At 42.0% G+C, this 23,944-nt stretch overlaps 1 protein-coding gene across 4 annotated transcripts; it reads right to left on the bottom strand.

Annotated features, from left to right (window-relative positions):
* Nucleotides 1–455: 455 nt before the first annotated feature.
* Nucleotides 456–21,027, bottom strand: MEIOC (meiosis specific with coiled-coil domain). Of its 4 annotated transcripts, none has more exons than XM_032806585.2 (7): nucleotides 20,899–21,027; nucleotides 16,366–16,526; nucleotides 13,505–13,609; nucleotides 9,916–11,788; nucleotides 5,570–5,704; nucleotides 2,759–2,939; nucleotides 456–2,147 (listed from the first exon to the last, which is right to left on the bottom strand). In XM_032806585.2, exons 1-7 carry the CDS (start codon nucleotides 20,938–20,940, stop codon nucleotides 1,903–1,905), a joined length of 2,742 nt encoding a protein of 913 aa, XP_032662476.1. In that variant the 5' UTR covers nucleotides 20,941–21,027; the 3' UTR covers nucleotides 456–1,902. The 4 variants fall into 4 exon arrangements, with proteins under 4 accessions (XP_032662476.1, XP_032662474.1, XP_032662475.1 ...); XM_032806583.2 differs by lacking the exon at nucleotides 20,899–21,027 and adding an exon at nucleotides 19,929–19,982; XM_032806584.2 differs by lacking the exon at nucleotides 5,570–5,704 and having other exon boundaries at nucleotides 20,899–21,020.
* Nucleotides 21,028–23,944: the final 2,917 nt, after the last annotated feature.

Here is a 23,944-nt window from a genome sequence, read left to right as displayed (position 1 = left end):
GAATCTTAATTCCTGATTCATTTTACCTTACTCCAAAGAGCCTGACTGTGTCTATGCTAGGGAGTTCCTCCCCTACACCACCAAAAAACACAAAAACAAAAAAAAAAACTCCCACCAGTAGTAATACTAGACTTTAGCTGGATCTATTGGATTCCTTAAGTAGGCAGCTTTGCCAGCTTCTGGCTTTTATTAACCACAGTTAATGTTCAAACCAATTAAAAAACCCTTATGATCCATTGCAAAAATGTTTAGTTCTCTATGGTATATTTAAACTGATTACAATGCTGACATTCTTTTAGTACTGTAATTTTACTGTCATCGCCCCTTTCGACATAGTTCAGCAATCTCATTTCCTGATGAGAATATAAAATTAGCCTTCACTATATCAACATGCACATAAAGAGTCTAATTCGCTAAAACATGTTCAAATACACACAAGCAGAGTAAAACAACACTTTTCAACGAAAGCTACTTTATTTCTTAGCAGACTAAATTCAGTACAATATTTGTTTTCATAACATCCAACATGTCTTACGTCAAACTTAACCAGTCTTTGTGCAGTGACTACTGTGGTATGATATTGTATTATATTTTGCTGTCCCTATGCAATTAATTTGGGCAGTACTGTAAGTCATATCAATGATCAAAATAGTTCTACTACAGTTTATCCTGCGTTCTCAATCAGTTTCTCTCTCACGTCATCCAAAGACAATTTATGTGGTGTGATTACACTTTTTGCCTACCAGGATTTCTAAAACTACGAAGAACACTGTTAATATCAGTGTATCTAGCCAAGGATAGCTCAATAAATTTAATCCACACATTATAGTTTAACTCCATGCTAGAACTGTTAAAACCCAAGATCTCCTGAGCCACATAATATCAACCTTTCATATTAATGAATAAATTATTCACGTTCAATACAAAGATATTGAGATAAGGAACACAGAAAAAGCCAAGCATGCAATAGCTTTCAAAAATACAGAAGCAAACTAATAAATTTAACAAAATATACACTAACCAATCTCAAACCAAACTAGCTAAAGAGTAACTTTAAAAAAAAATACATTTCAGAACCTCGTGATACCCTCTTTAAAAGTATTAAACCAAGGGTATAAGAACAATACTCATTATTTCCGCTGCTTTGCAGCTTTTTAAGATTCTGATTGTGTAAATGTAATGTTTTGATTACACTTAAATATTTTAAAACAGAGATATAATTTTTTTAAAGAATATGCACAAATGATTTGAACAAGTTTTACCTTCACTACATTGCATGGTTTCACAATGGCAGTTTTATAATATCACTAATTTAGGAGAATCTGGTGCATTTCCTTTCATAAATTTAGATTCTAAAATTTCAGATTCATAAATATGTCAATATTTTAAATATTTCATTTTTACATTAATACTGGGTATGTTTAGCATTGTTTTCCTCCTGTTTCCAGGTATTAGTTTGATAAGGAAAACGTTTTTACATCACAATCAAAACTTGTCTGTTACTAGACTGCAGCCTATGGTGGGTTACAGTCACTGAGATTCATTATTTGAAAACATGTTTACTAAGGCAAACCTAAAAGAAACATCACTTAGAAGAATTTCACACTGGTGCTTACCTGCACTGCAGAGTGGCAGTTAAAAATAATCACATTACTTAAACTAACAAATCTGACAAGTTAATGTATTGCTGAAGCTGATAATATAACCTGTTAGTTCAGTGGGTTAGTCTCCAATTAGTTAGAAATTGGACTTTTTTTTTTTTTTTTTTGGAGAAGCTGAACTTGCTTCATTCAGGTATTAACTTTAAATTTGGAAGAAAAATCAATTAATTTCTCAAGCTTTAAGAGTTCATTTACACTGTGTCTTGCCAAACCCACACTGCAAATTTTACTCTTGCATGGGTTAACACTTCATTAGTGTTTGTTTGTTTGTTTCACCTCTCTGATTCAAGAGGTTGCTGCTGTTCACATTTTCACATGCTTTATCTTCAGACTGTACCATCTCCTGAAAAGCTTTCTCCACATCTACTTGTGCAGCTATAGTGGTAGTTTTTGGTAGGGTCATCTGAAGTGCACACCAAAGGGTAGTACGTGCTTTGCGTGTTGCTACACTCATCTCTTTAATTGCCAAAGCAAGGGCAAAAACATCTGTGGAGAAGAAAATAGTATTACACGTCCACTAAATATTGTTAATATTAAGACACCATTTGAGAAATGTTTTTCACTGTGATTAGATGAACTCCTGAAGAACACTCAGAACCCTGTATTGCTGCCCTATGAGGATGGGTTGGGACTTCCTTCTGAGTCTATCAATATAGCACCTTAAAATCAGCAAGTGGGAGTGGCACAAATGATTTTCGGCCCTTAGACCCCGATCCTCAAAGGTACTTTGGCACCTAAATCCTGATGCCTAAATACCTTGGCAACTGGGCCTCTGGTACGAGAGTGATGAGTTCAATATAGAAACCTCTTGCTTAGCTGCATGAACTCGCTACTTATATCTACCTCCTGCTGACCTCTTATAAACTGGTTAACTACATTTACCTACTGTTCAAAAATTTTACTCTACATTCCTTGCTAAAAGGGATCAGTTCAAACCATAGAAAAATTCTGCCATTTTTCCTGAGTCAAAAGCTCAAATCAAAGTTTCACAATAAAAATTAAAAAATAAAATAAAGCATTATTTCCTATTATTATGGAATTATGATAGATTTAGACTTATTCTGCTACAACAGGAGACTGCAGAAGGACATTTATACCTCTGTCATCTTGGCATCTTGGAGCTCCTTGCCTTTGCCGATTTGAAGCATTTACAATTTCATCCTTTCTACGTGACTGCACTATATGAATTACCTCCAGATGTTTATCAAGAGCAGTGGAGATATTAGCATGAAGGGGAGAACTGCGAAGACGTTCCATTTTTCCAAGTAAAGTCACGACCTAATGAACATTTTATATCTGTTATTGATCATGTTGTCTTCATCTAGACTTAAGTGAAAATTAAACTGAAGCAGAAAATGTTATGCTCTGAAAACAGGTAAAATCCTTACCTCTAATTTTATCTTCTCCAAACAAGAAGCGAAACAGTGCTTGGTTTGGGGATAGAAACAAAAAATACAGTACTGATGGGCTTTTCAGCCAAGATTTCCAAAATTAACTAGTGATTTTGGGTGCCTTAATGTTTGTGTATACAAACTGGAATACCTTTAAAAAGGGACTGATTTTCAGAAAGTGGGTGCTCACCATTTTCCAAGAGTCAGCCCCTTATACAGAGTCTCAAATCAGGCACCCAAAATTACCAGTCACTTCTGAAAATCTTAGCCTTTGCCTTCATTCCACACTTTGGAGTAGACACAAGCTTGGATCTCGCCCCCACCCCCCAAGCTGAATGCGAGCTCCTGTTAAGCACACTTGTTAAGCTTCCCTGAGAACTTACTGCTATAGCTGAGAAGACATGCTTTAGGACTAAGAACCATGTTAGTAAAGCATCAAGGCTGAAATTTGTTTTAAAACAATTGAAATGCTTTGCTAAAAGCAATGGTTGAAATTTTTAGGACAGTTTGGACTACTAAGCAATATTTCTTCCATTAGTAATTGAAGAGATAAGTATGCTAAAACCCCTGTACAGTTTTTTGAAAATCTCAAACATCTCCCACATCCACCTTTGAAATGTGGAACAAAGCTGGAAAAATCCCTCTGTTGTGGAAGAAGCTTCTTACCACACTTCCATTTATAGCGTTTTACAAAACTGTCAGTTACGCTTTGTTTTCCATCACCGATCAGCAAGTCTGAGTGTAAAGAGCGTTCTCCTTAAAAAAAAAACAAAAAAAAACAAAAAAAACCCCAGTGCCCTTCCTTTATTATTTCAATTTTGGTAGCACTTATTATATGTTAAATGTTTTCCAAACACAGGAGTCCTGGTCCCCACCCCAAAAAAAAGCTCAATCTAAAAAGACAAGAACACATAACGGTAAGGGAGTGGGGGAAGCATACATCTTGTCAGTTAATTTAAAAAACAAGTCAGAAACCATCGCCTGCAGTCCTTCCAGCCAGTCACTATCAATTACACACTGCTTGCCCTCAATTCTCAGCTATGTTCAATCCAGAGGTGCCACAACAGTGAGGGCCAAGGGGCCAGGCTACCCCCACTTTTTACTTGCCATAAGGACGAGCGATGGAGGAGGAGACAGGATCTCAGGGGAAGAGGCAGTGCAAGGGGGGTTCAGGGAGAAGGTGCAAGGCCTCGAGGCGGTGCAAGGGCAGTGGCCCCCCATTGTTGGGACGCTTCTGATGCCCCTGGTTCAGTCCCTATCCACTCACCAGCTGCAGAACACCTGCCTATCCATTCAGCATCTATTATTCTTATTCAATGATTTTTCAGCCCCCTAACCCTCTACAAATGTTCTTATCCCTTATTCCATCACAACTACTGTATTTTTAATTGTCGTGCACACATATATGAAACCTATATGAATACTTAAAATAACAAACCATCACACAGTTTGTTATTTTAAGTATTTGAGCTTATTTTCTAATGACTTCTGGCAGTTTAAAACAAGAAGCGAACTTACTAATCGAAACATGAGCAACCTAACCAGACTGTAGGATGGCTGACTTCTACTTATTGATCCTGGTGTCCTAGTAAAGTCCCAAGGTGGGCATTTACATGCGGTCCACCTATACTTTTCCTCTATTTAATTCCCTTCATATCCTAAATTGTTGGGCAGTTGGGCTGTAAATCTGTCTATAAATAGATGCATCATGTTCCACCCCACTGGACACTACAGTGTTATGTCAGGTGAACTGAGTTGTACTACTCTAAAACATTCTGGGGTATGAAATTGTAAAATGGTAATAGTATACTTTAATATCAGTTTTACTTTTTGCAATGAAGAAAAGGAGAACATTTGGCTATGGCCATTATCTATTAACATTTTCTAAATCCCATTACACAACAGAGGTAAGAATAGTAAACACAGTACTAAGTTTCATTAGCAGAATAAAGTATGAAAAAGGATGATACCATTCCAGTAGGATTCAGACTTAAATTGGAATGCTGTGTGCTAACCTGGCAGTCTTTGGGAAAGGAAGTACTACAGGACAATGATACCAAACCTGAAGAATCTAAATTATGCTAGATATTAAAGGATTTGGGCTTTTTTGTAATGATGAATCTAAAGTGACCTAAAATTATGAAAGGGATTCATATAGGTGACAGAACTTACAGTGGTAAGCTGGGGATGGCAGAGTCAAAAACTAGGACATAACATAAATGTGAGGAAGGTAGATGTAATTTAAGGAACTGGGGGAGAACACCTTCACACAAGGAGTAAATAAAATCAGTTGGTAGGGACAGTGGGAAACATTCCACAGTAATAATTCAAAGGAGAACAGAAGTGTTGCTGCTTCTTAAGTTTATATGTTTGAGTTTTGTAGTTTGAGTTCATTTCAAGATATCCTTTCTAACTTTACTTAATTGTAAAGAATACACGTTTCATGAGGACTTCCACTTATGACAAGTATATAAGTAATCTAAATGGCATAAAATTATGTATTACTAGTCAACTCACTCTGGCTTGTTCACGTAGCTGATCCACAATTAAGCGATCAACTCTTGATGGGTTTGAGGTCAACCTTGGAATTGGAGTGTTGTTAGTACTGGAAACCTTTTTCCCTGGGTAGTTCTTGGCAAGAGCAGATTCAGTCTGAGAAAAAATAGGACTTCGTTTTCTTGTGATGTTAATGAAGTGTGTTGTCTAATTATTCTTATAGGGAACAATAATAAACTATCGGATTGTAAGAGTGGTATCTTTCCCCCAGGAAGCTTTTCTCCTAAAAAGTCTTTAAAAAAAAATAGGTGATAAAATGCATATAGTTGTAGAAATCATGTGGCTTGAAAACTGCTAGTCTGGGCTAGCATTCAGTCTGCTCATTGAGCAGACACTTAACACCAGATCACTAGCTCCCAAAGTGGATTTGGCAATCCTCTGTCATTTAAAGGGAATAAGCTGCCCATCCACTTCAAAGGAGCTTCTAGAATGACTGTATTTAAAGTATTTAGGGTTAGTTCCACAAACAGGACTCAAGATTGCAATCTCTAACATTTAGGTGCCCTGTTACTAGTGGAATCCACAGCTCTGAGATAGACACCTGGGCTCCCTGTACAATGCATGGGGAATTAAATTCCTAAGAATGAATCACAGAATATCAGCATTGGAAAGGACCTCAGGAGGTCATCTAGTCCAACCCCTTGCTCATAGCAGGGCCAATCCCCAACTAAATCATCCCAGCCAGGGCTTTGTCAAGCCTGACCTTAACCTCTAAGGAAGGAGATTCCACCACCTCCCTAAGGAACCCATTCCAGTGCTTCACCACCCTCCTAGTGAAAAAGTTTTTCCTAATATCCAACCCAAACCTCCCCCACTACAACTTGAGACCATTACTCCTTGTTCTGTCCTCTACAACCACTGAGAACAGTCTAGATCCATCCTCTTTGGAACCTCCTTTCAGGCAGTTGAAAGCAGCTATCAAATCCCCCCTCAGTCTTCTCTTCTGCAGATTGAATAACCCAGTTCCCTCAGCCTCTCCTCATAAGTCATGTGCTCCAACCCTCTAATCATTTTTGTTGCCCTCCACTGGACTCTTTCCAATTTTTCCACATCCTTCTTGTACTGTGGGGCCCAAAACTGGACACAGTACTCCAGATGAGGCCTAACCAATGCCAAATAGAGGGGAATGATCACGTCCCTTGATCTGCTGGCAATGCTCCTACTTATACAGCCTAAAATGCCATTAGCCTTCCTGGCAACAAGGGCACACTGTTGACGCATATCCAGCTTCTCATTCACGGTAATCCCTAGGTCCTTTTCTGTAGAACTGCTGCCTAGCCACTCAGTCCCTAGTCTGCACTTGTCCTTGTTGATCCTCATCAGATTTCTTTTGACTCAATCCTCTAATTTGTCTAGGTCGGTCTGTATCCTACCCCTACCCTCCAGCGTATCTACCACTCCTCCCAGTTTAGTTTAATTTGGGATTCACAGAAGCCAGCAAGCTGATCAGAGAACTGCCTAAACTAGCTAGCAGGATATGCCAAGGAGAGTGGTGGGGATCTAAGCCCTCCCCCTTAAAGGGAGTTAGGTACCTGACTCTAGGGTGGTACCTAATACTCTCCTGAGTTAGATACCTAAGCTAGGTCAGCCCTTTCTCCCAAAAAGAATGAGGAGAAGGTGTTTGTTGTCATATCCAGTCTTATAATCTAGTAGTTAGGGCACTCCTCCAGAATGTTGGAAACCCAGGCTAAAGTCCCCACTCTGCCTAATTCCAAAATCTGAACTTGAACCCAGGTCTCCCACCTCCTAGGTGAAAGTGCCCTGACCACGAGACTGTAGGATATTCTGAGGTGGGCCCTCTCAATCTCTCCTTTTAAAGCTGTTCCACGTTGTATAAAATACTTAAATATTCATAGGAGCAGGGACTGGAATCTGGGTCTCCCAAGTGACCACCCCGAACACCGGCTGTAGAGAGTGAGTCATTCTCTGTCCCAATATTTAAGTGCCAGGGGGACTTTACTGGCAGAAATGTAGGCATCTACAGGGTTAGGCAGCAACGGAGCTGGGTTTTGTGGATCTAAACTTTGAACTTACATGTCAAAATCCCTTTGTGGATCTAGCTCTCACTGTAAAATTTGTATCCTCAAACTATGAGCACTGGACACTAGTTTTGCCAACAGCATGCATCACAGTATCAGGGACCATTTTCATAACTGCACTTTCTTTTGATAGAATGGATATGGCGGATTCATGTATATTTTAATATTGATTAAATTAATTTCCAGACAAAATAACTACTTCAAGATAGAGCTAAGGTTAGAGTACATATCAGTAATTTCAGATAAAATACATTACAGGGATGTTGCAATTATCCCCAAATCAAGTGTTTTTAACAAAGAAATTCAAGAAGTAAGGTTAAACTTAAGGTACAAAAGTACAGAATTAGGCACTTTCTTAACTCTTCCTTGCACAGGCACCATGCAATAACTGTAGGATTAAGGCGTTTTAATGTTTCCGGTCCCAGATTAAATTAATGGTGTCACGATAGGACAGAGTAAAGATTACTGGGTACCCTAACTGCATTTCCTGTTTGGATTTTTTGAAGTTTAAACCTTGCCTCAAATGTTTGGTTTCTGGATAACAACATCCCTGCAATTTACTTTATCTTGAATTAATTGTATGTATTCTCAACCTTAATTCCATTTTAACAATTTTTGTCTGGAATTTCCTTATTTTTTACTTCAAAATTTCATATATGAATATTAAAACACTCAGGGAGAACATTACCATGATATTTTAATGATTTGAAAATATGAAATTTTTCAAACCAAGCTGCTGTTATTTTTTAACTTTTATGACCAGATTCACTAATACACTGTGGCCATTTTATGCCGCTCTGGAGCAGCACAATGTAGACTGGCCAGATAAACTAGGTTTACAATTGCTTTGTTTCACCAAATTTCCCCTACCTCGAGCATCTCTATACTGTTCTGCAGACACACAAACTTAGTTCCTCTCTTCCTCTTGGACTTTCAGCATTCCCCCTCTGCACATGCACAAACACATTGCTCCCTCTGTCTGTCTGTCTCTCAAACACACACACAAGTTCGTCCTCCCTCCTGCCCTTTAGCAAATCTGTGCAACAATGAGATTTTGAAAATAAATATTTGGGATTAATGATAGTTTTTAATCAATATTTTTCATAATGGGGTTTTTCTTTCAGTAGAGACTGGAGTTTCCTCACAAAAACTCAGGAAGAACTGCTCTTTCAACAGGGCCAGAGGCCCATTGTTTCCCATTAGCTAAACTTCCCTAATAGAAGACGGAGGCTCTCTATGGTGTCAGATGGTGAAGAGGAACAAGTTTAACTGAGAAAGTTTCATATTTTCTAGGGACAGCCTGTGGCTTCAATCCCACTGAGAACAAGTGGAAATGGCAGAGTATGGGTATGTCTACACAGCATTTTGGAGCATGCAAGAGTGAGCCTCCCAGCCCAGGTCGACAGGTTCAGGCTACAGGGGCTTGCATTAGCAATAAATATAGCTGTGTAGACAGCACTTAAGTTATGGCTCAGGCTGGAGTTCTGGCTCTGAAACCCAGCCCCCTGCTGAGACTGGGCTTCAGAGCCTGAGCTCCAGCCTGAGCCATAAGTTCAAAGCTCTGTCTGCCCAGCTAAATTATGTGTAGACATACCCTTAGAAAGAAGGCAGATCTTTATGGACTTCTCTGTAGAAGACCATTATTCTCCAGCCTTTGCTAAAGGGCAAAATTTTATTTATGAAAAATGACAAAAAATTACTTGTAATCCTAAATAAGTCCTCAAATACAGCCTGTGCCCAAGATTCCAGTGAGTTTAACTGTAAGAGAACTTTGAAGAGTCTGCTATTCCATTATAAAGATCATTAGGGATTAAAAAAAAGTTTGACACTGATTGTTAAATTTCTTAAAGGATCAATTTTAAAATAAACTCCTAACCGAATTAATAGAAATACTTGTAAATTCTCTGGAAAATCACTGTACACTCAAACAGTAAGTGCTGCAGTTCTGGTGAAGATATATTTGAAAAATATAACGTAAGAGAAGTTGAACCCCTGCTTTAAGTGCAAAACTCAATTCAAGCTTAACTGTGAAGCTGCAAGCAACACACATAATCACAGATATCAAGATTTAACTTCGTATTTCCTGTTTTCAGTACACTTTACAGAAAAAGCTAATTTCTTCCCTAAACCCCCATTTTAGGACTTCATCACTTTCAAACCTTAACACAGTAAGAACTGTCTAGATTTAAATTTGCTATCTACACAACACAGAGATTGTCATGTTATAGTATAAAGGAACTCTTTTGTATAAATAAGTCTGGTTATTACCTTTTTTCTTTCCTTCTCCAATGCTCTCCATTGTTCATAACATTCTTCCAGTCTAATATGAAGTTCACTGGCAGGCCCACTACGAGTTTTAATTGGTCTTTGAAAGCCAAATGTTGGTACAAAACCAGAGAAAGAACCATCACCATACATCATATCATTAAAATAAGGATATAAATTACTTAAATCATCGTAAGAAAACAAATCATAGGAATCCATCGGGGGAACAACTGAATGGCCAAATGGATGGGTGGATCGCAAGGGAAACCTATTAGAACCAAGTTGCTGAAAGTTATGATTGTGTCTTAAATCACCCATCATATAATTGTTTGAAAAGCAGGAAGCCTGTGGGCGATTTACACGGCTATTGACAATATTGCTGTCTCCACCTCCCTGTCTGTGGCTATTAAAGTGACCGTGAGACTCCAACAGATCCTGGTATGTGTTCTGTGGCAATACATCTAGATGTTTTTGTCCTTCCTCAGGATCATAATGTCCACTTTGTGGCTTAGCTTGGAAGTTGTGTTTGTTCAAAGTTTCAGTGATCCCATATTGAGCTGAATAGTTCTCACAAAAACCATTTGACTGCTTAATTTTTTTATCAGTAACTGGTTCAAAGAGACTCTCGTCTCCAACCTTAGTTAGTCCTTCCACACGATTAGCAGGCTGAATTCGTTCTGCAGTATTATAACCGAAATCAAAACTAGAAAATGCTGAAGGATTTTCTTGGCAGAATTTCTGAAACAAGTTACTATTTAAAGTTAAATTTGAAGATGACAATTGAGAAAAATCATTAGAATTATTGGAACCTTTTGGAGTAGCAGACAGATGGTTACTCAACTTCATCAAGGTGCTTGGATTCTGGTACAGGACAGAAGTATTGTTTTTAGTTTGAATATTCATCCAAGTTGGCCTCACACTAGTGCCTGCTGAAGTGGTTGCTGAGTTTGATAATAAGGTCAGTGATTTAAAATATTCAGAATTCTGGGGATCAGATTTTGAAAATAGTTGTTTTTCTGTGGCATTTGCAAAATCACTACTTCCTGGACAAGCTGCATGAGATTTTAGTCCATACTCAGATTTTAACCCAAAGTCAGTGGTAAATGAAGGTTCATTTGCAAACTGGTTTTCTGACAAGAGTCCTGTAGTTTTAGAAAATGTAAAGTTCTGCTGATCTGGAATTGTATCTTCAATTTTTTTCTGAATTGCTGGTTTAACTTGAAATAATTTAGTGTAGGTATCTGTCTCCACACCTGGTACTTCAGGTATTCCATTTGTTAATTTTTTACTATCTTGGACACTGAAGTTTGTACTCTTATTATGCTTTGCTTTACTGGGATGAGAATATTCTGGGTATCTACAATAATCTGCATTTTCACTGTATCTGTTAAACTGTGGAAGAAACATTTCTGCCCGCTTTTGTTGTAACTGCACTTCAGGCCCTTTGGCGCACACTTTATCTCTTCCATATGAATAAGTATCTGCTCCTGATTCTTTTATTACATCTGAAAAACCAGTTTGTGGTATAAAAGAGTTTTTGATATATGAATAGCTTTGTAATGGAGGTGTTTTAGCATTCTCATTGGTCTGCATGTTGTAACAGCTTGCATGATCATTCCTAGAAGGGTACAACCATTGCTCTTCAAGGTCCATGCTAGTAAATCCATGATAAAGTTCATTTATTTTCTGTTGTGATGCTTGATTGCCACTGTGCAAGCATGGTTTTTCAGCAGCAGATATGGATTCACCAGTATAAAAAACCTGTTGAGAGGTAGCTGCAACTACAGGCCTTTTTGATTCCAACAACAGGTCATGGTGGTCTGCAAATCTGGTTGTGTTCACAGGCCATACTGACTTTAAATTTGAGGAGCAGGTCCTAGAAGAGATAAACAAGTATGTATTTATAGTTCTGTCCTTGGTATTCCTCCCAGGGAGCAGAGGAAAGAGAGAGATCACCTCTATTCTTCCCTTAGATCCCCCACCATTTCCCCTATATTTTATACATTCCATATCCAAATATACTATCACGACCATCATCTTTCTTTATCATCTACTGAACATTCCCTTTAAACTGAAGGGCTGCTTCCAACTGATGCACAATTCCATCAAAGGGCTAGTTTGCGTCTATGCAACAATATATACATATATCACACTGGAGAAAGATTTACCATCTGACACTGCTCCAATGGAAATATAGTACTCACAGATCCCGACACTCCATGACCACTGTATTTATTTTAACTTGCAAAATAACTCCCAAACCACCACAATACCCCAAATCCATCTTTTGGTACTCAGAACATAAGGTTTCTCTGTACTATCTTGATTACATCTCCAGGAGTGCTTGCACTTTACAGTACCTCACTGTCTCCTGCAGGCAAATTAAACCATTGAGCATAAATGAAGGAATGTGAATGTGCCAGCACACTAACTTTGGCTGCCTATGTGGAGTAACACACACAGAAAAAAATGAAGACTTTTATCAGTAAAGTAATAAGCAGACTGTAAAGACTAGAATTACACCTAAAACTCATTAAACCATGTAGAAAGACTACAAAATTGATACTGAAAAGAGAGCTCCATTTCTAATTGTATTTTATGTAAATTCTTCACTTGAAGGTCTTTCAGTCAAGGTTGAATCTCATTCTAAGATATGCTTAGGTTTAACCAAACATCATTGAGCTAGATGCAGGAATCACTGGGTAAAATTCTTCTGCCTCTGTTATGCAGATCAGAGAGGAAGGATGGTGCAGTGGTTCAGATGCTAGTCTAGGACTCTGGAGATCTGTGTTCAATTTCCTGCTCCACCACAGATGTCCTGTGTGCCCTTTGGCAAGTCATTTATTCTCACTGAGCCTCAGTTCCTCCATCTGTAACATGGGAATAATATGTCGTTCACAGCAGTGTGGCGAGGATAAATACTCTAAAGATTGTGAGGCGCTCAGATGGGGGCCTTAGACAGACTAGATGATCATACTGGTCTCTTCTTCTAACCTTATTCTATCTATGAAGCATTAATAGGAAAGCTAGGTAATTACCAAATTCTGCATAGGTAGGACATAAAATATTCCTTTTAGCTCTACAGTTTTCAGGTAGGATTTTTCTCCATCTTTTCAAATATTAAAGAAAAATAATTTATTGAAAAAGCAAAATAAAAAATTATACTTGCTTGTTTTGAGCATTACATTTAACTGACATAAAAAAAAAAAAGATAAAATTCTAACCTGGAATTTAAATCAATTCTGGTGCAGAAAATTAGCATAAGGCTGCAGGATTCAATGGGACGTGGTTATAATATTTGCATAAGCCATTTCCAGGATGCCATGAAGAGGAATTGGTATTTACAGCACTTGCTACAAATCAAGTGAAAATCTAAAAGGAGTATTTGAATAGCTGGTCAAAAATGAGTATCGCTTTTACTAAGTTCACCCATCTTTTAGTAGGGTTTGAAATGGGTTGTAGAAGTTGCAACCTTCCTCCCAGGAGTAGTAAATGCAGAAATGGTTATTGAAACAAGCAAACTGAAAAAGGAAGGGAAATGCTTCTGCAAGGAGAAAAAAAATTAGTAGTCCACGTACAGCAATATACTAACCCCTCAGCAAAATATGGCTGTGATTTATCTTGTTCTTCCAAGATGTTAGAGACAAGTCCATATAAGTCTGTTTCACTGCCATAGTCATTTCTTTCAGTTTGAATCCTGAAAAAAAATAAAATAATATACATTTGGATAATTACCTCCTTTGAATTCTCTCTTTAAAAGGCTCAGTGAAAATCTCAAACAAGGCCACCAGAGACTACTCATTTTACAGTCTTTATGTTCTTTTATTCTAAAATTGGTTTGTAAATCACATGAATCTATGTTGTGTAGAGCAAAAATAAGGTGTACTGACACAAGGCCTGCTCCTGAAACTTGCTGAACACCTTCAACTCATAATGACTTCAATGGAACTGAGGTTACTCAACACTTTACAATATTGGGTTCAGTGTGCAAAAACAAACTCAGAGGTCTATCAACGTCAGTCTTTTTTTTACAATTACGAACAGTTGCGTGTGTAAAAGTACTTTTTGCCAATACAGTCTCTCAGCCCGGATCTAGGTGTTCAGGCACCCCATGCATTGTATGGTATTAATTTAGGTACCTAAAGGAAAGGCTCCTCAGAAGCCAGCAAGCTAAGCAGGGAGAGACCTAAGATAGTCAGGAGTGAAATGCCAAGGAGAGGGACAGGGAGAAAAGAGCGGCTTAGGCACTGATCTGGTGCACATGGCTGATAAGCTAGAGGTTGATGCCTCCATCCACTTGAGATCCTCAACTATGAACAGACTTCTAGATTTACGCAGCTAAGCAAGGTCAGCTGCTTAGGTAGTCCATGCCCCAGCAGTTGTCGGTAGCTCCCGGCTCTGCCCCCTTCCCCCCAACCTCGCTGCAGCTGGAGTCCCGAGACACCCCCCTTCAGCCAGAGGAGCCCTGGGCCAGCTGGAGCCCAGAGCCCCCCGCCCCCACCTGCACCATGCCTCCCCAGACCCCAAACTGCCCTGTGGGAAAAGCTCTTGTTTCTTCTCTTGTCCGGAAGTGTTTTTGATATCTGCCATGCAGGTTCCAGGGGAGCTGAGGAGGTGGTATGTGTTACTCAGCTTCCCAGGTTCATCAACAATCTCCCTAGAGTCCAGGGAGATTACTGCTGAACCCAGGATGCTGAACAGCAGATACCGTCTCCTCAGCTGCCCTAGAACCTGCATGGAGCATAGTAATAAGCAAAAACTCCCCCCACCCAACCTGCAACTGGTGTCCTGCCCTGGCCTATTATACCCACCACCTATGCTAGCAGTTGAAACAACATCTCTCTCTCTCCCTCCACCTCCTGCTCACACCTGATACCTCATACACTTCCCCTACGTACTGTGCTGCTCACCCCCCTAATGGTGGCCTGCATCTGGCCCTCTTGCTATGAAATCTGACAGTATCAGAACTTAGAACTATTCAAAGTAGAGCCCTACAACCTGATGGGACCTGATTACAAGTTGGGTAGGAAAACAACTGGACCCTCTCAGACTTGGGTCAGCTCTCTTCCTTAAGCCCGTGGGGTTGTCGTGGAGGCATCTGTGTATACCAGTCCTGCTAGTTGCCACCATCTCGCTGAGGTGTGTGTTTGCTGTGAAGTGTGCTGAGCTGAGGAGTCACAGTGCTTCTCACTCCACTACCTGCAGGTATGGCAAGGTGGAAGTGGCTGGCAGGGCACAGAGCCAGCTCTCACTCAGCAGCATGCACATGCAACAATGCACCAGGGCACACAGCCAATGCTGACCCATGGGAAGGAGGCAGCGGAACTGACTAGGGTCTGGATCAGGTCCGAAAATGACTCGACGCTCTTGGGCTGGGTTCTCAAATTAGGCCTGAGCAGACCTCTAGTTCAGAGCAGGCCTACAGAATCTGGCTCCCAATCCCCTGCCTAGTTTGATAACCCTGTCTCAGGGCTTTGCCTTGAGCTAGGGTTCCAAGTTGCTTATTAACTGAGGGGTGGTGTCAGGGCTTAGACAGCTTTGACAATGCCCCTTTGCAAAAATTTAGATACCTACAGGATTAGATGGCATCTGAATGGTGGACTTAGTGCCTGAAGAGGCCAATATGCACCTTGTTCCGGGCCTAAGTTCCTAAGGGCCACATTTTCACAGATATTTAGGAGCCCAAAGATGCAGATGGGCACCTGGTGGGACTTTCAAAAGCATCTAAGCAGGTCAGGTACCTAATTCCCTTTAAAAACAAGGGAGTCAGACACGTAACCCGCTTACTTGCTTTTAAATGTCTCACTAGTGTCTATCGGCATCTTTGGGCGCCTAAGACCTTTGAAAAGCAATACAGGCCAATTCACTTGTGGGTGAATATCAAAGTGTTAAATATATTAGCATGAATTCAAACTAATTCACTTGAGTGCTAATCAAAAGAGATGCTAATGTTATTGTATTCACTTATCTGTAACCGGTTGTCTGCCATTACATTACATACACCCTGTAATTACATTTACATTTTGTATACCCCTATAATTATATAACCCTGGAGACCTGGAGTATCAGTTGATCTGGGTGTAAGTGATCAGTGCTTTGGGACTGGGAGAAACCTGATGTGGTATGATTTTTGGTTTTTGTGACCATTATCACTAAATTCAGTTTGGATGACAAGGAAGGCTGGAGAGTTTAAGGGGACTGTCGGTGACACCATGGTAGGACTAGTATAGTGATCCAGTTCACATTTGTTACTGTCTTGGTGAAATATAATAGAATATACCACCAGTCTGGGATGTCTGCTCTTGTTTTCTGACGGCCTGCCCTGAGTTAGGCACTCACAGTGGTGAGCCACTCCAGACAGCGTGACAAGTTTTACCCTAAATCAAACAAAAAAATATTCCCTTTAAGAAACAGATGCTCATTCTGCCAGAATGACTTATTAAAATAACATACCTGTTCTTTACACTAATCTGAGAAACAGCAGATTGTTTAATATCATCTCCATATGTAGACCATGGTGCATATAAGAGAGAAGAGTCAACAGAAGTTGAATATTCTGATGATGTAGAAAGTGAAGAACTGTATGTTTGATTTAGGTCTACATTGTCTTCATTCTGTATTTTACATGCAATAAAGTTACAGATTAATATAAAAACATATAAACTTCTCATTTATTTCACTGTACAATGCTGTAACTGGGTTCATGCTTGGGGGGGCAAGGATGAGGTTATGAACACTGAACAGGGCAACTAGTTCTTAAACTGACCTCTAAGGACAACAACAGGAAATTATTCTATACCAATTAAATGACATTGAGCATAGCTTAGTACATTTTCACACTGCGGAGTGAAATTCACTCTTTGCCAGCCCAAACACTCAGTGTCCTATTATTGGGATTCAACAGATAAGTTATTTACCTGTTCTGCTAATAAATTATTGAAACTGAGAATTTTACAGGTATAACTAATTCCATATAGTGCTGGACAATGAAAACAGACTGTTACACTCTAGTTCTTAGTCAGTTTCAGTTTATGGGTCTCCTACAACAGGGAGATGCTTCAATGTTCTGGTTGCAAACACTACAGACAAGTATTTACATTAAAAAAACCAAACATGTTTTCACAGAATTTTCTTAATATATGAAAACAAAAAGGTTTTGTAAAATTTATTTTGATAAACATGCTACATTTGGGGCCCAAAATACCTGCACATTCCTTTACACTACATCTGTTTATAGGCACTATACTAGCTGACCTCACACCTTATCCAATGGCTGAAGTTGAAGCTAGACAAATTCAGGCTAGAAATAAGGCATAACTTTTTAACAGTGAGTACTGAGATTCTGGACCAATTTACCAAGGGGTGTGACAGATTCTTCATCACTGAATGTTAAAATCAAGATTGGATGTTTTTCTAAAAAATATACTGAAGGAATTATTTTGAGGAAGTTCTATGGCCTGTAAGAAAGCAGGCTACAATGGTTCCTTCTGGCCTTGGAATCTATGACTTAAATCTTGAATCTAAGACTCTTTTAGACTACATTATTAAGGGGGGCATGAAACTAAGTGAAAGACAAAAGACAGCTGGTGTAAATATTTCCAAGGAATGCAGAGAACTATCTGGAAAAGAAATATAACTTCTATTTGAAAAGATTAAATGTACAATAAATCCCCCAACTTTGAAATCACCTGTTTTTTCAACTACACTATCTTGCTGCACGGCTAAATAAAGAATAATTTATAATGTCTTCCTCAAGTTCCTCTCTTCCACCACTGTTGGAACCACATTCTGGTTCCCTTCGGTCTGGATTTTATCCTCTCTCCTTCACCAAAATTGCCCTCATCAATGTTTCTATCTTTTTCTGGTCAAATATCAAGGGCTATACTCTAACCTCACCCTTCCTGATTTGCTTACTGCTTTTGATCACACCTTTCTCCTTGAGCTCGTTACCTTTTTTGACTGTCCTCTCTTGTTCTCCTACTTCTCAAACTGATTCTTTGATATCTCATTTGGTAGGTCCTCCAACACCTCAATCACTCTGTGATGTTCTCAGTCTTCGGCATGCCAGCCTCTTTTCCCTTTACATTCACTATCTAGGTGAACTCAGTACTCAAAGTTTCAACTATTGTCTTTAAGATGGTGACTCAAAGATCTACCTTTACACTCCTGGCCTGTTTTCCTTCAACCAATCCTGCATCTCAACATATCTGACATCTCCTTTTGCATGTCTTGCTGTCAGCTTAAACTTTATATGGCCAAGCTGAAATCCTGATTCTTCCTCCAAAATCTTTTTCACTCATAATATTCTCTGCTACTATTAACACCACCCACCTTACCCATCTGTCAGCTTTCCACACAAACATATCTTGGCCTTCTTCTACACTGTCCAGTACATATGGAATGCTCAGTCTGAGCTACTTGTATGTCTACTGCACCCTCCTCTTGATTTTTTCTCAAGACCCACTTTGGCTATGATATATATGAGGAAGCAGCCAACTAATGACAGATTAAGAGGTAGGATAGGGATAATTTATCATTCTCTATTAAGCATATTTTTTAAAAATACAAATATATATCAACTGTATATATGACTATATTCCTTCCTCCACCCTTGTATATCACTTGTTTTCTTAGAGGTAGAGACTATAAGCTAAATCCACAAATGTATTTGGGCATTGCAATCCCTATCCCCTAGGCACCTTGGCTCCCCATACAACACACAGAGTTAGGAGCCTAAGGAAGAAATCCTAGAAGACAGTAAGCTTAGCAGAAAGCCACCTAAACTAGCCAGGAGTGAAATGCAAAAGAAAGTCTGGGTCTCAGGCCCCACCCCTCAGGTATCAGGGACTTAACTGCCATTGATCGGGACCTCTAGGCATCTGACTGACAGGCTAGAGTGAGACATCTATTTCCACTCAGGATACTCAACTGTGAACCCTCTTCTGGCATTAGGCACCTAAGCTAGGTTGGCCCTCACCCTAGTAGACAAAACCCGGACATTTATCATGAAAAACTAGAGCACCACTCTATCATTGCTGATAGCACGGAAATTAGGACAGTTATATGGGAGATCTGGGTTCAAGTCCCTACTCTGCCTGATTTGGAGCAGGGACTTGTACCCAGATCATCCACATCTCATATGAGTGCCCTAACCAGTATCCAAATCAGTCTCACAGAGGTGCAATCAATGAATTATTTATACAAAGTGTAACAGCTCAAAAGAAATTGAGACAGACCCACTCCAAAAAAACCCATGAGACTTGGCGCTAGAGGACTCACTTATGATGTGGGAGAACTGGATTCAACTCCCTCCTCCAAATCTGGCAGAGCAGGGTCTTACAGCTATGTCTCCCACAGTGCTCTAAACATAAGGCCAGGGGATATACCAAAAATTCCTAAGCTGACTGTCTTTAGTAACAAGTACCAGGTATTATACATGCCCTGAGAACACCTATGGGATCAGACCCCATTGACAGGACAGGTGGAGGAATACCTAGTTTGAGAATCCTACCTTAGTGCTGCTGGGGACTCAGCAAAGGCTCTGTGCACTTGTTAGCTACACAACTGCATCAAAATTTAAGTGGCTGTGAGCTTGCCTATAGGTGGTCACTTACACTGCAATGTAAGCCCAGGGCTAGTGGGACTCGAGCCATATGACCCATGTTAAGGAACCCTAACCTTGAGTGTCTAAATTGTATTTTAACCCTGCGTTAAGACTTTTGTAATATATGCTCGAACCTAGGGTTCTGGTGACCACATTGCAGCACACAGGCCAGGGTAACCATATCCCAGCGTCCCTAGTGCCCACTCCCCCTGAAGTGTGACAACTCTATCCCTAGGACCATAGTGCACTGTGGGAAAACTTTACTATCCCTCTTCTCTACCCCACCCCCTCCCAGCATGTTATCAGGAAGCAGTCTGCTTTGCAAAAGGCTTGATCAGTTCACTCTCCATTTCAAGCTCAGGAGGCTGACTGTGCTTAGTTTAGTGACCAGAAAAGAATGGGTTGCACTGACCTGAGCTGCTGCCATTTGCAAAGGTGGGGGTCAGGAGGTGGTTTCCATTTTCAACAGTGTGGATTGTAGATTGTTGAGATAGAGAGGACTAAGGAAGTTGTCCCATGGAAATATGGGATACTTGAAACTGACTCCCAGGACCTGAGTCAAGCAGGGCTGCATCTACCCTGCAAAGCAGTAGGGCTCAGACCCTGTCCTGGCTTAACTTGAGCTTGGACCCTCCAGCTCTAGGCTAGTGTAACTGCAGAGTAGACACAGGACAGTTAGGCTACAGCTCGGGCTTATGTTGCAGTTCAGGCATACCCTCAGGTGCCATGGGACTTTAGGTCAATATAGGGTTAGGTAGCAGCTTAGCAGTAATGAGAATGTCAGACTTAAGTGCTTGAAGAGGCAGTAGGGTACCCAAGCACCTCTGTGGATCTAGCCCCATGTTTTCATGTTTGTATAATGCAATGGGGAGCTACTCTTGACTAGGGTCATTGGGTACTACTGCTATATAAATAAGTAATAATAAATCAAGTTTCTTTTAATCATCACAAATTACAGGCCTTATATATCAGACAACAGAAAAACACTTAATAGGAAGCTCATTTGTGTTATTCTAAAGCAGTTTTCGAACTGAAGTATCTTTTTCGGGGGAATTCTCTTTGTTTTATACATTTTTGACAATTAAGGGAAGGGTAGCGGACTACCTCCCTTTCTTTTTGGCAAGGAAAGAAGGGGAATAGAAGAATGAATATAAACTGAAAATAGCTGTCATCTTTCATTATCGCCACCATAAAGAAAAAAAACTCCTTCACCGAGTACCATCCTTTCAAATAAAGCGTTGGTATGAAGCAGACACTCAAACAAAACTAAACCGTTTATACTCTGCTGTCCATGCAGCTGTATTTAACAATAGTTGGGTGTGTTTCTTAGTGAAAACAAATGCCTGTAAAATATACATTTATTTAGAAATAAGTAGCTGAACCTGTAATTTGTAGCAATCATAGAATGAGCTGGAACCTGTCATGATAACACTATTGAATACATCAGTTAGCCTTCCACTGGTTTCTGCGCTACTCCAACAGCGATTGGTGCCTCTGAATGTAACTTTAGGCTATATATAAAAAGAATGGGGTAGAAAGGAACAATTACACATTAACCTAAGTAAAGATTTTAATTTTACTCTGATATCAAACTGTTTAACTCTTCCAAATTTGCCTGCAGTTCTGCCAGGTGGTTTTCAGCAAATTGTTCACCTGAGAAGAATAAAACCCTTTTATATGCTAATGTTCCAAATTAATCCTTCCCTTAATTTAATGGGTCAGATCCTTGACTAAGTATGAAGACTGTATAAAGGGGCTGGGGGAGGGGGCCCATTACAAAACTGGCTTGTGCACTCCCCTATTCATGGGCCACCTGCATGGCAGGCTGTTCACTCAGTATAATTTTGAACTCCTTGAAAGCTCTAAATTATGCCACCTGCCAAAAGCCCCAACTTTTGGGGTTGACTTGGCTGAAGTGGCACCTGGAAACTGCCAGGTGTAAGGAAGCCAGACGCTACCCTTTCAACAGCAACAAGGAGGTGGCATAGGCACCACTACACCATCTCTATGCTGCCAGAAGATCCCCTAGTCTGGGTGATCCTCCCACTGCCAATTATGTCCCTGGCTAGATTTTCAAGACCTGAGCACCCCCAGTCTGACCATGTCATCGTGAGAGTGGCGCATGGGAACCTCTTTGGTAAATCAGGCCCAGCCTGGCCGTAAGTCACTTTGTGTCACCAGCAGCTCTCCCACAGCTCATTGCCAGGGCTGGGCAGGGGAGAGAAGGCTTACGAGGGAGGGACCGTGGCATTTGCTGACAGTGAGATGGGCCCCAGGGGCTGGAGAACGGCTGGGGCAGGCGAGGGGCTTAGTTAACCCAGCCCACCACAGGCACCTGGTTACCGCTGGCCACCCTGGCTGCGAGAGACGGTCACTATGAGGGACACCTCATCACCCCGCCACGGGCATAGAGACCTACTTGGGGCTCTGCCCTCCAGCCCCACATGCCTACACCTAGGACCCCCCCCCCCCCACCTCATCCATCCCCTGACTCCTCCCTCCAGCCCCCCGCTAAAGTCCCTCACCCTCACACCTCCATGGCTCGGCCCCCGCGGCGGAGAGGGCCAGGAGCGCCCGACTATAAACCACCACCACCACCGACCACCCACTTTAGGAAGGGCGGGGGCGGCTGAGCAGCGTGGAATCACCCCCATGCCACCAGCCGCCAGCCCGGCTCCACTCCGCCTGGACTGAAGATGGCGCCTAAGCGGCCAGTTACCTACAACTCACACCACTTGCGCGGAGGGGCCAGCTCTCGAGCGCAGCCGGCACAGAGGATTGGCCGGCCCCACCGAGCCAATGACAAACCGGCCTTGACTCCCTCGCGGCGCTAACGCAATCCTGAAGCCCTAGCCCCACTGAAGGCATTTTGACTCTCCCGAAAGCCAATAGGCGATTCCCTTGGAGCCAGGACGGCCGCCACTTTAACCAATGAGGAGAATCGCATAAGCACGCCGCTCCCCACCAACACCGCGCATCACGAAACGACTTCATTCCCCCTACTCTATCCCAGTGGTGATCTCTGTTGACCTCCACTCATCTTGATTGGCTACCTTCCCAGCCAATGGAAATCGTCAAATGATTTGTTTTACACAGAGATTCTAGCCGGGGACGGTTATAGCCGCTGCAACCCTTTCCCGCTCAAGAAACAGGGCGGAATGCTCATTGGTCACGGAAAACAGAGGGGGTTTTAGAAAACCCATACAAGGTGATTGGCTAACGGGTCGGATGACAAAGCAGAAGTCCACCTGGGCTAGGTTATCCACTTTGCAATTTGTGCCACAGTTCATGGCACTGCCCCGCCCCCCCATCCCTGACCCCGGAACGCGGCACTGCCCGCCCCGCCCCTGACTCCGCCCACCGAGGCACTGCCCCGCCCCCACCCCATCCCTGACCTCCGCAACCGGCACTTGTCCCGGCCCCCACACACGCACGCCCGCACCCACCCTGACTCCCGCCCACCGGGCACTGCCCCACCCCATCCCTAGACCCGCACCCAGCCTGGCCACCCTGCACCCACACACGAGGCACTGCCCCGCCCCCACCCCTATCCCTGACCCCACACACGAGGCACTGCCCCATCCCCATCCCGTTCCTTGACTCCGCACACCAGGCATTTGCCCTGCCCCCAGCCCACCACTGCCCCCACACACCAGGCACTACCCAGCCCCCAGCCCCATCAGTGACCACGCACACCAGGGCACTGCCCTGCCCACTGCCCCATCAGCAGAGGTGAAAGTAAGCCAGTATGGTACGGTACAGCATGCCGGCAAGAGCCGGTACGCCGTGACAGACTGGACTGGCTTCTCCAGCCGTGATTTAAAGGGCCCAGGGCTCCAGCAGCTGCAGGAAGCCCCAGGCCCTTTAAATCACCGCCAGAGCTCCAGCAGCCAGGCTCGGGTGGATATTTAAAGGTCCCGGAGCACCGGACCCTGCAGGGAGCCCTGGGCCCTTTAAATTGCTGCCAGAGCCTTTCCACTGCTACCCCTTGAAAGGCCTCACCTCTTCCGGTTGACGCCCTGCCCTGCTCAGGACTCCGGCGTACCGGTAAGTCCTTTAAGTTACTTTCACCCCTGCCTATCAGTGATACAACACGAGGGTAGTGTCCTAATCACCATCCCAACAGTGATCCCCACACACCAAGGCAGTTCTCTGTCCACTCCCTGTACCAAATTGACCCCCACACACCAGGGCACTGGACTGCACTTACAAAGGGGATAGCAGCTTCTGCAAAGGATTCAGAGAGCTGGGCTCCCCCCATCTTACCCCCAAGTTGCCCACTGCACCGTTTCAAAGGAAAGCAGGATACCCATTCTCTTTCCACTGACCAGAGAGTGGCCCCAGTGGTCCTGGTGTTGTTCCATTGATGCCTTCCTCAGTTGTGGCCACCTACTGAGACTAAACCTACAGCTGCCCCATCTGCCATGT

The sequence above is a fragment of the Chelonoidis abingdonii genome, chromosome 21 (genome assembly GCF_003597395.2).
Source record: "Chelonoidis abingdonii isolate Lonesome George chromosome 21, CheloAbing_2.0, whole genome shotgun sequence".
Taxonomy (NCBI): domain Eukaryota; kingdom Metazoa; phylum Chordata; order Testudines; family Testudinidae; genus Chelonoidis; species Chelonoidis abingdonii.
Note: the sequence above shows the minus strand (reverse complement) of the source record. Positions and strands in the feature narration are given on the sequence as shown.

What these genes read in the sequence shown, in the direction of transcription:
- MEIOC (XM_032806585.2), bottom strand. Translation starts at nt 20,940, where the DNA reads ATGACAGGTTCCAGCTCATTCTATGATTGCTACAAATTACAG. An exon ending in ATGATTGCTACAAATTACAG is followed by an intron (nt 16,527 to 20,898) that starts GTTCAGCTACTT and finishes TGTAAAATACAG; the next exon opens with AATGAAGACAATGTAGACCT. An exon ending in AAGATGCCAAGATGACAGAG is followed by an intron (nt 2,148 to 2,758) that starts GTATAAATGTCC and finishes TCTTCTCCACAG; the next exon opens with ATGTTTTTGCCCTTGCTTTG.